Source organism: Mustela nivalis (assembly GCF_964662115.1).
Source record: "Mustela nivalis genome assembly, chromosome: 10".
In the NCBI taxonomy this organism is placed as follows: Eukaryota; Metazoa; Chordata; class Mammalia; order Carnivora; family Mustelidae; genus Mustela; species Mustela nivalis.
Window position 1 is genome coordinate 19458900 of NC_139029.1, and position 14975 is coordinate 19473874.

Here is a 14975-nt window from a genome sequence, read left to right on the forward strand (position 1 = left end):
TGTATATGGAACTTCTAATATAAAAGCTCCTGGCACATGGAGGTGCTCAGTCAGTGGTAATTTATTATTATTATTTTTTCAATTAGCAGTAATCACACCTTGTATAAACCTCATTGGCTACGATACTGCCACTGCACAAAGCTTATTATAATTACTTTTTAATGGTAATTTATTATTAACAACAAATGTATATTGTCTTTCCAAAAATGTTTGCTATAAAAAATTATTGTGAAAAAAAGGAAAAATTATTGTGTACTATGAATTTAAATTTTAATTGTTGCAAGTTGATATTTGGTAGTAAGACCCTTGCAAAGGTGTTGAAACTTTAAACCAGCAACATGGGAAATCTGGAAAATTTTGGAAGTTCTTTGGGAATGATGAACAAAACTGCCACCCTCAACTTGGTGACATAGTTATCTATAGGAGAAAGGTGAACCCCGTGATTAGTTTTAGAAGGAATAGACATGCCGAAGTTTCAATCATAGCATGCTTTCTGTTAGTTGCATGAACTTATTCAGGATGTGGACAGAGAGACCAGTGATCTAAGAAGTAGGATGCTCATGATGAATGTATTTTTCTTTTCCCCCATCTCCCCAGCTGCTCAGATAAAGAATCTGATGAGCCAACTAGGAACTAAGCAGGATTCAAGCAAGCTACAGGAAAATCTGTAAGTAGCTTCCTAATGTGGTTGGGTTCTGTGAGGCCCTGTGAGAATTCTTTTGAGGACACACCCACTGTCCTTGCTGCATGGCAGCTTAGGTTTCCAGGAAAGCCTGTGGAGTCAGCATGACAAGCAGTGGGACACGAAGTAATAGCTGGATCTAGATGAGGGACAACAAAATATATTCATGGGTTGTGATCTCTACTGCCTTTCAAAATCCTTGAACACAGATTCTTTCTTCCCTTGGGCTGTTTAGCAGAACCCTCTGAGGAAGTAGGGAAGCGAACTTTGACCACTATTAGTCTGTAGTCTGCCAAAATGAGCCTCCTTGTTGGCCCAGGTACTCCTGATCATCTGCAGAGATCATCTAGTCTAGTGGGATTTCCAACCGTAAAAATTCAAAAAACGTATTCACAATGATCTGAGGGGTGTCTGAAGAAGAGGAGAATGGACTTGTAGTAGGGACTCACGATTCTTTTTATTACATCCTTCTTGACCCCATTTCTGCTTTTAGAAGTTCTTTTCTTCATCTTTAAAATATACTGAGCAATATTCTTTGTTTTCTGTCCTCAACAGTGTGAAGTGAGAGAATGACTTACTACTTTGAGCTTTTTCCAGGGAGATGTGAAAAACACATCTTTGGATGTGTTAGTAATGTCTAGGAGGTACAGGCTCCTGCTGCCTCCTTCTTGTTTTTGACTCCCTTGTTTTTTTTTTTTGTTTGTTTGTTTTTTATCTTGGAGGCCCCTTTGCAATGAAAAAGTAGTACTGATTGAGTAGTATGGTTTCTCTGTCCTCCCTTAAAACCTCTGTAGAAATGGCCATAGAGTAGAGGAAAATCATGACCAAAAGGGGCTCTTTTTGTGTTTCCACTACTTTCCAATCCCACTTAATATGATGCATATTCCTCCTTTTTTAATATTCTTCCTCTTATACTCCTTATATGTTTTTATGCAGTACAGGGCTTCTTTGTTTTGGAGGGAGGAGCCAGAAAGTCAAGCATGAAGGACAATAGGGAGCCAAGAATAAAGCTGAAAAAGTACCAGCTTTAAGCAGGAACATGGGAGTAGATCTTCGGAGATTGTTCCTTAGGGTAGAAGCTGTGCTTTTAATGCATGTTTCATCCAAACCCCAGTGTCTGGATCCCATCTCCAATCAGTGCCTGGACAGACAGCAGCTAGGCAGAACTGCCGGGTGATGGACGGGAGAGTTTTGTGAGACCTTGGTGTGTTCAAACTATCAGATTTAGATGTGGGGGAAGTTGCTCTTATATTTCTATCAGAACTGCTGGTAGGCCTTTCTTTTCTTCCCAAAGACTTAAAATACCTATCAGCAGGTTTCACTGAGGTAGGTTCTTTCTTCTCAGTAATATGGAGATGCCTTGCAGTGGGTCTGACTGAGTAGTATTTCTGGAATTTTTTTTTTGTGTGTGAAACTGGGCCTCTGGGAACCCATTCTTTCAAACACCCCCTTTATTCCTTGTACTGGGGCACTCTGAGAACTAACTGTACTAACTGTAACAGCTCTCGAGCTGTGGAAATAATCCTGAAACATGTCTTTTCTCTCTTAGGCAACAGTTACAGCATTCAACAAATCAGCTCGCCAAGGAAACAAATGAATTACTGAAGGAATTAGGGTCCTTGCCCCTTCCCTTATCTGCTTCAGAACAGGTTGGTATTTTCTGGTATGTGTGTTTGTTTAATAGGAAAGGACTTTGTTTTAATGGGAAGACAGTGTGTGAAACAAAAATAAGTTGGTCTTTGGTGCCAGGTAGACCTTCTCTGACCCTCAGTTTCCTTATCTGTAAAATTGGGCTATGTGACTATTGTGACAATATAAAGAATGTATGCACTGGGTCTTGTAAAGTGCTCAGCATTCAGTAGCTACTCAGTATCGGCTGTTATTATTCATAATAACATACTATTATGGGTGCCTGGGTGGCTCAGTTGTTAAGCATCTGCCTTTGGCTCAGGTCTCCTGGGATCAAGCCCCACAGTGGGCTCCCTGCTCGGCGGGAAGCCTGCTTCTCCCTCTTCCACTCCCCGTGCTTGTGTTCTCTCTCTCCCTGCATCTCTCTCTCTCTGTCAAATAAATAAATAAAATCTTAAAAAAAACCCAACAACCCATACTTACATATTGATAAAATTAATTTAACTGGTAAAGAACTTCAGTGTTTGCATCACTAGGGTTTGGCCAGTAGCTTTATGTTGCAGGTTAGGTCCTAGTTTGTCTTGTAGTCAGTTTCTATAAATCTCAATCAGATGTTTTGCCTTCTATTTTGCAGTCACTTTCATGTCCCATCATGAGTCATTCGTAGGTCTCAGGTTGAAGAAATGCCCAGGGAAATTGAAATCCTTTAAAAAAAACACAATTTTTAACAGGAGTTCATTGTTCCCTTGATGTTCCAGGCCTTTTCTTCACACATTCCAGAAGTCAGTGTGCCTCTACCTTTATTGTGGCTTCACCTGTTTTAATTATCATTCATAGTTCTACCTCAAATCCTTTCTCTTCCAGGAAAAAAAATCAAAAACCTTCTCCATCTACATTAGCCTACTATGATTCCATTTTTCTTTAGCTTCTCTACCATTCCTAGGAGCACTTGACTTGTTTTCCTTTTTATTATTGAATTTTTTTCTGATGATGTCCTATCCCTGATGGCTATAAAGACAAAGCCTACAACTTCCCCATTCTGGGTTATTTTTCACTCTGAGTTGTGCCTGGTTGGAACATGAAATAATTTTAGTGTGCTGTGCTCATCATTTAGAAAATAAAATAGAGGGGCACCTGGGTGGCTCAGTGGGTTAAGCCTCTGCCTTTGGCTCAGGTCATGATCTCAGGGTCCTGAGATCAAGCCCCGCATCGGGCTCTCTGCTCAGCAGGGAGCCTGCTTCCTCCTCTCTCTCTGCCTGCCTCTCTGCCTACTTGTGGTCTCTCTCTCTCTGTCAAATAAATAAATACAATCTTTAAAAAATAATAATAAAATAGAGTAGGAGTATCTGAATGTATACCATGTAATAAAGGAAACTATTCTTACAGGAAGCTTTCACTTCATACATATGTGTATATACGGTACTAGGTCAAGATGTCACATTATTTCTGCATGTCTCCATCAAAAAAGTTTAAAAATGTTGGTTTAACCCATACATGGCAAGCTCTTTAATGGAGCACATGTTTAGTCTGTGGAGTTTTGGCGCCCCCCCCTTGCACAAAAGAGAGGAACCAAGACTAGATGGTTTGTTGTCATGCTACAAAGGAGCTCTGATAAAAAGTAATCTTAAGGGGCGCCTGGGTGGCTCAGTGGGTTAAAGCCTCTGCCTTCAGCTCAGGTCATGATCCCAGGGTCCTGGGATCAAGCCCCGCATCGGGCTCTCTGCTCAGCGGGGAGCCTGCTTCCTCCTCTCTCTCTGCCTGCCTCTCTGCCTACTTGTGCTCTCTGTCAAATAAATAAATAAAATCTTAAAAATTTAAAAAAAAAAAAGTAATCTTAATGTAATCACCTTTGGTTGTCCATAGGTGTGCTGTTATTCTTGCTGAAATTTCACGTAGAGGCCAGTTCCCCTTGCCGTCCAGTATCTCCAATAAACATCACCTCTTTTGTCCTCCCAGCTGGGCACTTAGGCTAAGCTCCACTTAGGGAATACACACTTGTGAATGGTTCTAGTTAGTAACAAAAAAGGAGTCTAAGGTTTTTTTTTTTTTTTTTAAAAGATTTTATTTATTTATTTGACAGAGAGAGAGAGAGAGAGATCACAAGCAGGCAGAGAGGCAGACAGAGAGAGAGGGATGCAGGCCCCCCGCTGAGCAGAGAGCCCGATGCGGGACTCGATCCCAGGACCCTGGGATCATGACCCGAGCTGAAGGCAGGGGCTTAACCCACCGAGCCACCCAGGTGCCCCGAGTCTAAGGGTCTTGATGAAAGCAGAAGTGTTGGGAGTACTTAAGAGTTAATAGTAGCCTAAGCAAAAATAAATAGAAAGTTATATCTGCTACCAAAAAGAGAGAGAGAGAGAGAAGGATTTAATGTAGTCCAAAGTCAAATAGAAGTTATTTTTGGGTCATGCATGCTATTGTTCCCTTCCGTCATCTTGGATCATTAAGAACACGAAATAGATCTGCAAATAATTTTTTTTAAGATTTTATTTATTTATTTGATTTATTTATTTATTTATTTATTTATTCGTGCCTTGGTTTTCTGATCTGTAAAGTAGGGACTATAATATAGGTTGTTTAGGTTAAAGTGAGTTATTATGTTGAAGTACTTATAACCGTATTAGTACATGGTAAGTACTGTATTAATATTAGCAATTACAGTGGGGCTTCCATTAGCTTTCTTTATAATAGTTAAGTAGTTAAAACATGGGCATAATCTAGAAGGAATGTTTACATAAAATTTCCTAGATCAAATTTTCTTTGATAGGGTATTATGTAACAAAGGCCATAATTGTGAAGAGGATGATAACATGGGAAATGTTTATGATATACTTCAAGATAGCATTTTTTGTGGGGCACCTATCTGGCTTAGATGACGGAGCATGCAACTTTTGATCTCAAGGTTGTGAGTTCAAGCCCCATATAGCGCCTACTCCCAAAAAAAAAAAAGAAAAGAAAAGTGTTTTTGAATAGTAAGATTAGGGAATGATGATTTTTTCCTCTTATTGTTATAATGTTAATGTGAAATTTTTTTTTAAATTCCAGAAAAAGAGGGAAATGTTCCTCATGTAAATTTGCTCTCAGGGGCACCCGGGTGGCTCAGGTTATGATCCTAGAATCCCTGGATTGAGCCCCACACTGGGCTACCTGCTCAGCGGGGAGTCTGCTTCTCCCTCTGCCCTTTACCCTGCTTGTGCATGCGCTTGCTCTCTCTCTCTCTCTCTCAAATAAGTAAATAAAATCTTAAAAAAAAAAAAAAAACAAATTTTCTTTCAGGGCACCTGAGTGGCTCAGTTAAGCATCTACCTTTGGCTCAGGTCATGATTCCAAGTTCCCAGGATCAAGTCTCCCATTGGACTCCTGGCTCAGTAGGGAGCCCGCTTCTTTCTCTCTCTGCCCCTCCCCTCTGTTCATTCACTCTCTCTCTCTCTCTCTCAAATAAATAAAATCTTAAAAAAAAATAAATTTGCTTTTAGTATTACCATAATTCTCCCAGATGTGATATTTGAGTCATTCTTGACTTTAGCCCCCTTGCAGCCCTATAGGCAGTTGCTAAGTCATAATGTTTCTTAAATTCATGTCTTTGGGGTTCCCATTATTGACACAATGTCCTCCTGACCTTTAACCTAGAATATTACAAAAGTCTTTTTGACATGCTTCTTTTTTCCATCCTACCCTGTACTCCATGGCAGACTACTTTTTCTAAATTATCATTTTGTACCCATCATGTTTCCTGCTCAGGAATCTTTGTTGTTTTTTGCCTTAGGGATTGAACCCCAAACTCATTAGCTTAGCATTTAAAACCTGCTCCGGTCAGCCCCTTCTCTGTCTTTCCAGTTCTGTCTTTTAGCTAGTCTTACGAAAAAAGCTTTGGTTCCAGCCAAACCATCTCCTTATAGATGCTCTTCAAATATTTACTGTCACGCCTTTGCTCACACTGTTTCTTTGACGAATTTGCCTTACTCCTTCCATCTGCTTATTCAGACCTTTCTCTTCCTTCAGTGTTCACTTTCTCTTGGCCTTTATGGCTACTTGAGTTCTTAACTGATTATACCTGCCTCCAAACTCCTATAGTATTAATAGGATATAGCAGTTATTTATAATGACTTGTAATTTTTGTGTCTATATCCCTTATCTATAAGTAGTTGGTAAGCTGTTTGAGGTCAGGGATGAGTTTTTACTTCTGTGTTCTCAGCACGTAGCAGGAGCTCTCAGCATGTGTTTTTTGAGACACAGAATCAGTAAGCTTAGTAAAGATAGCCTATAAGAGTTTCCAGGTTCTCAAAGATTTTAAATCTCATTACAGTATAAAGGAAAATGATTCTGTAGTTTTCAGGGACACTATGAACTCAGTGTGGATGAATATTTTTTAATATTTTAACATAAAACAATCTCTTTTGGGGTTCAGTCTGAGTCTAAAGTTATTTATTCTGCTTTTAGATTCTCCAGGGAACCAAAATTCTCAATTGCAATTCCCTCTGATATTACCTTACAAGGTAAATGACACACAGTTCCAAGTTTGTCAGAATGAAAGAAGGAAAACTCAGACTTGGTCTATGGCATTTGAGGGATTTGAGTTAGCAAAGAACAAATTTATTAAGGAAGAGCCTGTTTTATAGTAATTTTCCTGGTTAGAAATCTTTAGGGGGAATAATTTTGTTTTTAATGGGAATTAGAACCAAATGATTCAGGGTTAATATGAAATCTCAAGTCCTTCTTTATTTCCGTAGCGCCAGCAGAAACTTCAGAAAGAACGCCTCATGAATGACTTCTCTGCAGCCTTAAATAATTTCCAGGTTGTGCAGAGAAGGGTATCTGAAAAGGAAAAGGAGAGCATTGCCAAAGCAAGAGCTGGATCTCGTCTCTCGGTGAGTTGATTCTGCAAAGAAGACCCTTGCAATTGCACGATGTTCTTTCCCACCTTGTTGGGTTATTTTTTTTTTCCTCTCCTATTTCTGACCATTTTGACCCTTAGCTTTTGTTGTTAATTGCTCCCCTTAATAATAATAAATATAGTCATTAGCTGTTGTGAAAATACCAGACTGGCTCAACTGATATAAAAAATATGTATGCAGGGTACCTGGCTGGCTCAGTTGGTAGAGAATGTGATTCTTGATCTCAGGGTCGTAAGTTCAAGCCCCACGTTGGGCGAGGAGCCTACTTAAAAAAAATTTTTTTTAATAAAAATAAATTTTAAAAATATGTATGCCTGTAGTCTAAGACTAGAAAAGAATATGCACAAAGATTTGAAAAAGTGACAGAATTATGTGTAATTTCTTTTCTGTTATTTTATTTGTCTTATATTAAAAATTAAGAAAAAAAGGAACAATGAATCTATTTCCTAGAATAAGGCGGCCTAGATTATTTGCACTAGACCTCTCTCTGAAACAAATTAACAAATATTAAATTTTAACAACCCAACTTCTCAAAAGTATCAAAGAGCCATGAAAATATTAAGGTCAAAATCTAAGAGAAGATGAGAACCCATAGAGAGGTAAGCAGAGCACTGAAACTGTTTGTGCATGGAGTACATTTACTGAGGGCAAACTTAAACTTCAGTTTTGATGTCCTTATGGTATGAGGGGGAAGAAAAGCCCAGAGTCCACACAAAGTGGGAAATCTAAAAGAAGTTGCTCCTCCAATCAAACTGGACCCCAAAAGACTATATCCTTCGGGTATGGGTAAACCAAAAGTAAACCCTTCTTTCCTACAAAAAGATTGCATTAGCACTGAACTGAGTAGGAGGTAGAGGACAGCAAGAGAGAGGGGAAATCCGACACTAACTTGTATCACAGAGGAACTTTGGGGCAAATTTACTGCTCAAATTCATACTGTATTAATGATCCAAAAGCATCAGGCTAGGTGCCAGACAGAAACAAATACAAATAAATCCTCTCTGGTTAGACACGTTTATCCTAGCCCTGAAAGAATACCCTCAAACAATTTTTGAAGTGTTATGAGCAGCACAGCGTTAAAAAAACCCACGTAGGGGCTCCTGGGTGGCTCAGTGGGTTAAAGCCTCTCCCCTCAGCTCAGGTCATGATCTCAGAGTCCTGGGATCGAACCCCACATCGGGTTCTCTGCTCATCGGGGAGCCTGCTTCCCCTCTCTCTCTGCCTGCCTCTCTGCCTACTTGTGCTCTCTGTCTGTCAAATAAATAAATAAAATCTTAAAAAAAAAATACCAAAGTACACAAAGAAACAAATAACTCTTAAGTAAAGTAAGAATGAATAGAAACAACAGTGAGGTGAAATGGACCTACTTCATGTATTAGAATTATAAGACAACTGTCCTTATTGTATTTAAAGAAAATCTTGAAAACATCTGCAAGAAGCAGGAGGCTACAGAAAAGACTTTGGAAAAGAGTTAGAATACTTTCTAGAATTGAAAAATATAATGTGGAAACTAAAAACAATGGGTAGGTGATTTCACTAGGAAATAGAAAATATTTTCTATCTCACGATATTATGTATCAACATGTAGGACAGAGGGTTAAGAAGTTCAATAGGAAGAAAGCTTATGAGAAAGGGAGAATGAAGAGGAAGGATCTGACCTAGTTTTTATTGGAGTTTCAGAATAAGAGTGGAGCAAACATAGAATAGAGGGGAATGACTGGTAATATTTTAGAACTTATGAGAGACACTCATTTGCAGTTTCAAGAAGCCCAACAAATCCCAAAAAGAATAAATAAAAGACTCTTATCTAGATACATCAGAGAGAAACTTCAGAACACTAAAGACAAAGAGAAAATCATAAAAATAGCCAGGAAAACAAGATACTACCTTCAGAGATACAGTAGTTGGATTGGCAATTTTCTTCTCAGCAGCAACAGGGGAAACCAGTCGAGGGCCATCTGTAATATTCTAATAACTGCCTGGGAATCTAAACCCAGTGAAAGAAGATATACGGAATGAGAATTAAAGACATTTTCAGTCAAAAGTGAGTTAGCTGTCAGCATATCTTACTTAAGAACATTCTAGAAAATATACTTCAGGCAGAAGGAAGGTGATCCCAGATGGGAAGTCTGAAAAGCAGAAAAGAATGAAGAGCAAAGAAGGTGGTAAATACATGAAAAAATAAACTACAAACAGGGAGAAGATACTGTTATATGTATAATTAGCAAGGGACTAGTAACCAGAATAGATACAGAACATATAAAAAATTCCTGTGAATCATTATGAAAAATATACAACCCAATACAGCATGAGTTTCTCAGACTTTTTGATCTCAGGACCCTTTTACACTTAAAATTATTAGAGACCCCAGTGAGCTTTTTATTTGTATGAATGGTGTATATTGATATATGTTAGAAATTAAAACTGTGAGGTTTTTAAAATGTTTATTCATTTATAATTAATAATAAACCCAATATATAGTAATATAAATATAAATGACATTTTAATGAAAAATAACTTCTTTTCCAAAACAAAAAAGAAATTAGTGGGAAGAGTGGCATTGTTTTCATTTTTGCAAATCTTTTTAATATTTGGCTTAATGGAAGGAAGCTGGATTTTCACATCTGCTTCTGTATTCAGTGTGATGTGATAAGTTGTTTTGGTTGAGGTATCTGAAGAAAATCAGACTTACAGGGATATGCAATTAGAAAAGGAAGGAGTATTTTAATTAATCTTTTCAGATCATTGTTGATATTATTCTTTGATACTACATCAAAACTTAACAGAAGTTAGTGGAATTACGGAGTCTAAAAAGGTATTAATGACTTTTTCAGACTCTGCTACATTCAAATCTGTTGGTCGTATGTTTTGATTGGATCTTTTTTCCATGTATGATTTTTATATCATATATTTATCTTTTGGAAAATATTGATTTCCTGAGTTATGCAGGTCTTCCAAATGTTGATATATTTCATTATACAATATCAAAAGGTAATGTAGTATCTTTAGTTTTATCGGAAAAGTCTTTAGATATTTTAAGGGGGGTTGTGAATCTCTTAAGTTCACAAGTGGTGCCACCCAGGTGCCCCTTATTTTTTATTTTTATTTTTTAAAGATTTTATTTATTTATTTGAAGGGGGAGAGAGAGAGCGTAAATGAGAACAAGCAGGGGAGGGGCAAAGGAAGAGGGAGAAGCAGACTTCCTTGCTGAGCAGGGAGCCCCACTTGGGGCTCAATCACAGGACCCCAGGGTCATGACCTCAACCAAAGGCAGACACTTAACCAACTGAGCCACCCAGGCACCCTGAAAGCTAGATTTTTATCACTGGCAACATACACTGTCCATTGTTTTCCTTGATGTGACAGGCTTACATTGTTTATCTTCAAGAGTTTATCTGCCAGGGGTGCCTGCGTGGCTCAGTCTGTTAAGCATCTGCCTTTAGGTCAGGTCCTGATCCCAGGGTCCTGGGATTGAGCCCCTGACTGGGCTCCCTGTTCAGCAAGGAGTCTGCTTCTCCCTCTGCCTTCTACTCCCTCTTCTTTTACTCTCTCTCTCTCTCTTTCAAATAAATAAATAAAATATTTTTTAAAAAAGTAGGCTTACATGGAGCCCAATTGGGGGGCTTGACCTCACAACTCTGAGATCAAGTTCTGAGCTGAGATCGAGAGTTGGATACTCAGTGGTCTGAGCCTCCTGTGATTTTGCTCCATGAGTATAAACGTCAGCACAGTGAAAACGGCAAGTAACATCTTTGTATTATTTTGAATAATGGTCAAACAAACGGAAAAGTGCCCAACTTCTTTAATCACCAGGAAGCTGCAAATTGAAACCACAGTGAGGTAGTATTTCATGTCCAGATGTGGGGCAAAAGTGTAAAATTCTTTGAACACTGAAGGTGATTGTTATAGATATGATGCAACAGAAACTTTCCTACCTGGCCAGTTAGAGTATGAATTGGGACAACCACTGGAAGATATTTTGCCTGTGAACTTCTGAACACATCAGTTCTACCCTAGAGAAAACTGGAAATGTTTGTATCAGGATATATGTATAAGAATGTTTATTGCAGGGTGCCTGGGTGGCTCAGTGGGTTAAAACCTCTGCCTTCAGCTCAGGTCATGGTCTCAGGGTCCTGGGATCAAGGCCCACATCGGCTCTCTGCTCAGCAAGGAGCCTGCTTCCCCTCTTCTCTCTGCCCGCCTCTCTGCCTACTCATGATCTCTCTCTCCCTCTGTCAAATAAATAAATAAATAATCTTAAAAAAAAAAAAAATAAAGATTGTTTATAGCAGAGACACCTGGGTGGCTCAGTGGGTTAAGCTGTTGCCTTTGGCTCAGGTCATGATCTCAGGGACCTGGGATCGAGGCCCCCATCGGGCTCTCTGCTCAGCAGAGATTCTTTCCCTCTGCCTGCCTCTCTGCCTACAGAGACAGAGAGAGTGATCTCTCTCTCTCTGTCAAATAAATAAATAAAATCTTTTTTTTTAAATATTTTATTTATTTATTTGACAGAGGGAGAGAGAGATCACAAGCAGGCAAAGAAGCAGGCAGAGAGAGGGGGAAGCAGGTTCCCCGCCAAGCAGAGAGCCTGACGTGGGGTTCGATTCCAGGACCCTGGGATCATGACCTGAGCTGAAGGCAGGGGCTCAACCCCCTGAGCCACCCAGGTGCCCCAATAAATAAAATCTTTAAAAAAAAAAAGAATGTTTATAGCAGCATTATTTGTTGGAAACATCTGAATGTCCATCGGTAGTTGAATAGGTAAATACATTATGGTATATTCACATAATATCATACAGCAGAGAGAATTAATGAACAGCAGTTACATTCAGCATCAGGGATGGATCTGGCACAATCTGGCATGATCCAGTGAAAGCACGGAAAAGTATAAACAGTGGAATTTCGTTCATGTGAGGTTCAGAAGCAGGTAAAATGATATTAAATAAGGATACATGTCTATATTGAAAATACGAGAAAATGATCATTGGAAAGTCAGGATGGTGGTTACTTTAAGGGCAGAGAGGGTGTGTTGTAATTGGAGAAGGGGATAGAGGTAGGCTGGAGGGCGCTACCAGTGTTCTGTTTCTTGAAAAAGTAAAAATTTTAAACAACAACAGTAACAACAAAAAACCTCACAGTGTTCCTCTGGGTGGGTAGAACTTTGAAATTTTCCTCATTTTGCTTGTTCTGTTAATTACTGCCATTATGAAAAGGGAAAGACTTGTTTTTTAATCGGAATAGATTGCTCTTTTAACATTTTTTCTTAACTTTTTTTTAATACATGCATTAGACTGATTTTTTGAAATGAGTCTGTCGCTTTAGCGCCTGATGTGCCATACATGCCCGTTTTTTAATCTTTACATGTTCTGAAGATTTGTTTCCCTGCAGGTTTTCCACTTGTTCCCTTATTCTGCTTCCCTGCAGACTGTAAATAGGTTATCACTATTACTGTTGTTTACTCCTCTCTCCGACCCATGTTCCTCCACCCTATTCAGTAAGGTTACCATTCTGAGCCCAGATTTGCTTTGAACTACTTCACGCCCATTTTATAGTAGAGACAGATTGCCAGAGCCCTGTGTCGTCTTACAGATCCCGTTGGAGCCAAGGGTTGTTGCTTCTTTATACTGTAGCGACAGGAAGCCATTGTTTTGTGTGTCTGTCTGTGACATGTTTCTGGATAACAGCAGTAATAATGCCATCTGCTTTCTAGGCGGAGGAGAGGCAAAGAGAGGAACAGCTCGTCTCATTTGATGGGTAAGGAGTTATCCATCCAACCCCCTGGCTTGTTGAGAAGGGATTCTGTACTTTCTACTTAATTCTAATTTAAAACATCAGTGTGGAGAAGAAGGAAAAATAAAGGCAGACCTGGGGTGGGTAACTTATAATCCACCAAGTAAAATAAAAAAGTCAAAACCTTGTGCTTTTCCAAGATCTTTGAATTAGGGAAGAAACAATTTCAAGATAAATAAAAAAGCCAGAGAAATCCCTGATGTCTTTGTGTTGGGGAGAGGGCTTGGCTCACTAGGAATAAGTACGAATCTATGAATCTACAGATTAGGACTTTATCTCTAATACAGATTTAAGTTTTTCTAAGTTCTTGGGTGTCCGTTTACCCATCTGTAAAACAGAAGCAACTCATTTTTTTAGGAGTAGTGCAAGAAAAAGCAGACAATTTGCATCTGAAAGACATCTTCTTTCTTAACTTCTCCACACTGAGTTAACTGATTCCATAGAAATGTGTTGGTGTTATTAATTCAGAACTTAGAATGTTTTATCATAGTTATGTATCTGTCTCTTCCCACTACACTGTGAGCACCTCAAAGGGGTGCCTGATGGGCTCTACCCTACTCCATTTTGTGTCTCTAACGTGTGGAAGAAACTCTAAATACTGTGGAGACGATGTCTGATTTATGCATACTGTTGGAAAAATGCTTAATACTGGAGTTTCAAAATGTTTTATGTCTAGCATCATATGTAGTATGCCTTTCTTCTAAACGTGGTACCTGAAAAGAAGAGTTACAGCATTTCACTAGCTTTTTTACTTTAGTTTTCTCTTAAGAGGCATTTAACCCAGGAGCTCCTGGTTGGCTCAGGTGGTTAAGCATCTGCCTTTGACCCAGGTCCTGATCCCAGGGTCCTAGAATGGGGCCCCTGGGGCAGGCTCCCCGCTCAGCGGGGAGTCTGCTTCTCCCTCTTGCTCTGAACCTTCTCCTGCTCATGCTCTTGCTCTCTCTCTCTCTCAAATGAATAAATAAAAAAAACCTTAAAAGTATTTTTTATAAAAGAGGCATTTAACCCAAAATATAATCTCAAGGAATGATCTGAAAACCAGAAGGTGTGATTCTGTTAGATTAATTGGAGAAGCCCTGACAGGTCACTTAGCTTGCTTTTCTCCACCCACTTAGTACTAAAGAGACCAACACAGCTTACTCTCTGAGGGTGCTCTAGAAGAGGATGGGTCAGTGTGCTTCATTGACTTGAAGTCTCTGTCTGCTTTCCTTGTCTAGCAAGCTCTAGCAGGATTGCAGAGTAGGGGCGCCTGGGTGGCTCAGTGGTTAAGCCGCTGCCTTCGGCTCAGGTCATGATCTTGGGGTCCTGGGATCGAGCCCCGCGTCGGGCTCTCTGCTCAGCGGGGAGCCTGCTTCCTCCTCTCTCTCTGCCTGCCTCTCTGCCTGCTTGTGATCTCTCTCTGTCAAATAAATAAATAAAATCTTTAAAAAAAAAAAAAAAAGGATTGCAGAGTATACCTCTAACTAGAAACTAGCAAGGAGGCCCATCCCTTATAACCCTGTTTCATCTCAGTTTTGCCCAGGGAAGCTGAGACTTTGTTTTCTTGTGGTATTATCAACTCTTTGGCTCCAGATATGAAGAATGTGGCCCTTAAGGACTTTGTATCGATGCCAGAGGGGTTGGAGCCCTGGTAATGGCTTTGGATAGGCTCTGCTGGTAGTAGAAATGTAGGTGTCTTATGCACACCTTAGAGGGGAGGAATCAACTAGTGTGCTTATCTCCTTGCAGCCATGAGGAGTGGAACCAGATGCAAAGCCAGGAGGATGAGGTGGCCATCACTGAACAGGATCTGGAACTTATTAAAGAGAGAGAAACAGCAATTCGGCAGCTGGAGGTAAGAGCCAGGTCGTGTCTTTTGTTTGACTCAATGTATCTGCCACTCTAGTCCACCCGGATTTTCTCTCAGCTATTAGAAAAAAGTATGAAATGAGTCCTTAGGGGCGCCTGGGTGGCTCAGTGGGTTAAGGCCTCTGCCTTCG

The 14975-nt window shown here is 39.6% G+C and overlaps 2 protein-coding genes and 1 long non-coding RNA gene across 5 annotated transcripts in view; 2 read left to right on the plus strand and 1 right to left on the minus strand.

Moving 5' to 3' along the window:
- LOC309841656 overlaps positions 1–14975 on the plus strand; it is a 963915-nt gene that overhangs the window by 902383 nt on the left and 46557 nt on the right. The gene's annotated exons all lie outside the window — the stretch shown is intronic.
- WASF2 (WASP family member 2) overlaps positions 1–14975 on the minus strand; it is a 937387-nt gene that overhangs the window by 208571 nt on the left and 713841 nt on the right. The window lies entirely within an intron of this gene.
- Positions 1–14975, plus strand: part of STX12 (syntaxin 12) — a 37501-nt gene that overhangs the window by 15444 nt on the left and 7082 nt on the right. Inside the window, exons 2-6 of the mRNA XM_082684920.1 lie at positions 598–667; positions 2232–2331; positions 7042–7179; positions 12917–12960; positions 14725–14830. Coding sequence (XP_082541046.1) covers positions 598–667; positions 2232–2331; positions 7042–7179; positions 12917–12960; positions 14725–14830 — 458 coding nt within the window. The remainder of the gene's footprint in view (positions 1–597; positions 668–2231; positions 2332–7041; positions 7180–12916; positions 12961–14724; positions 14831–14975) is intronic.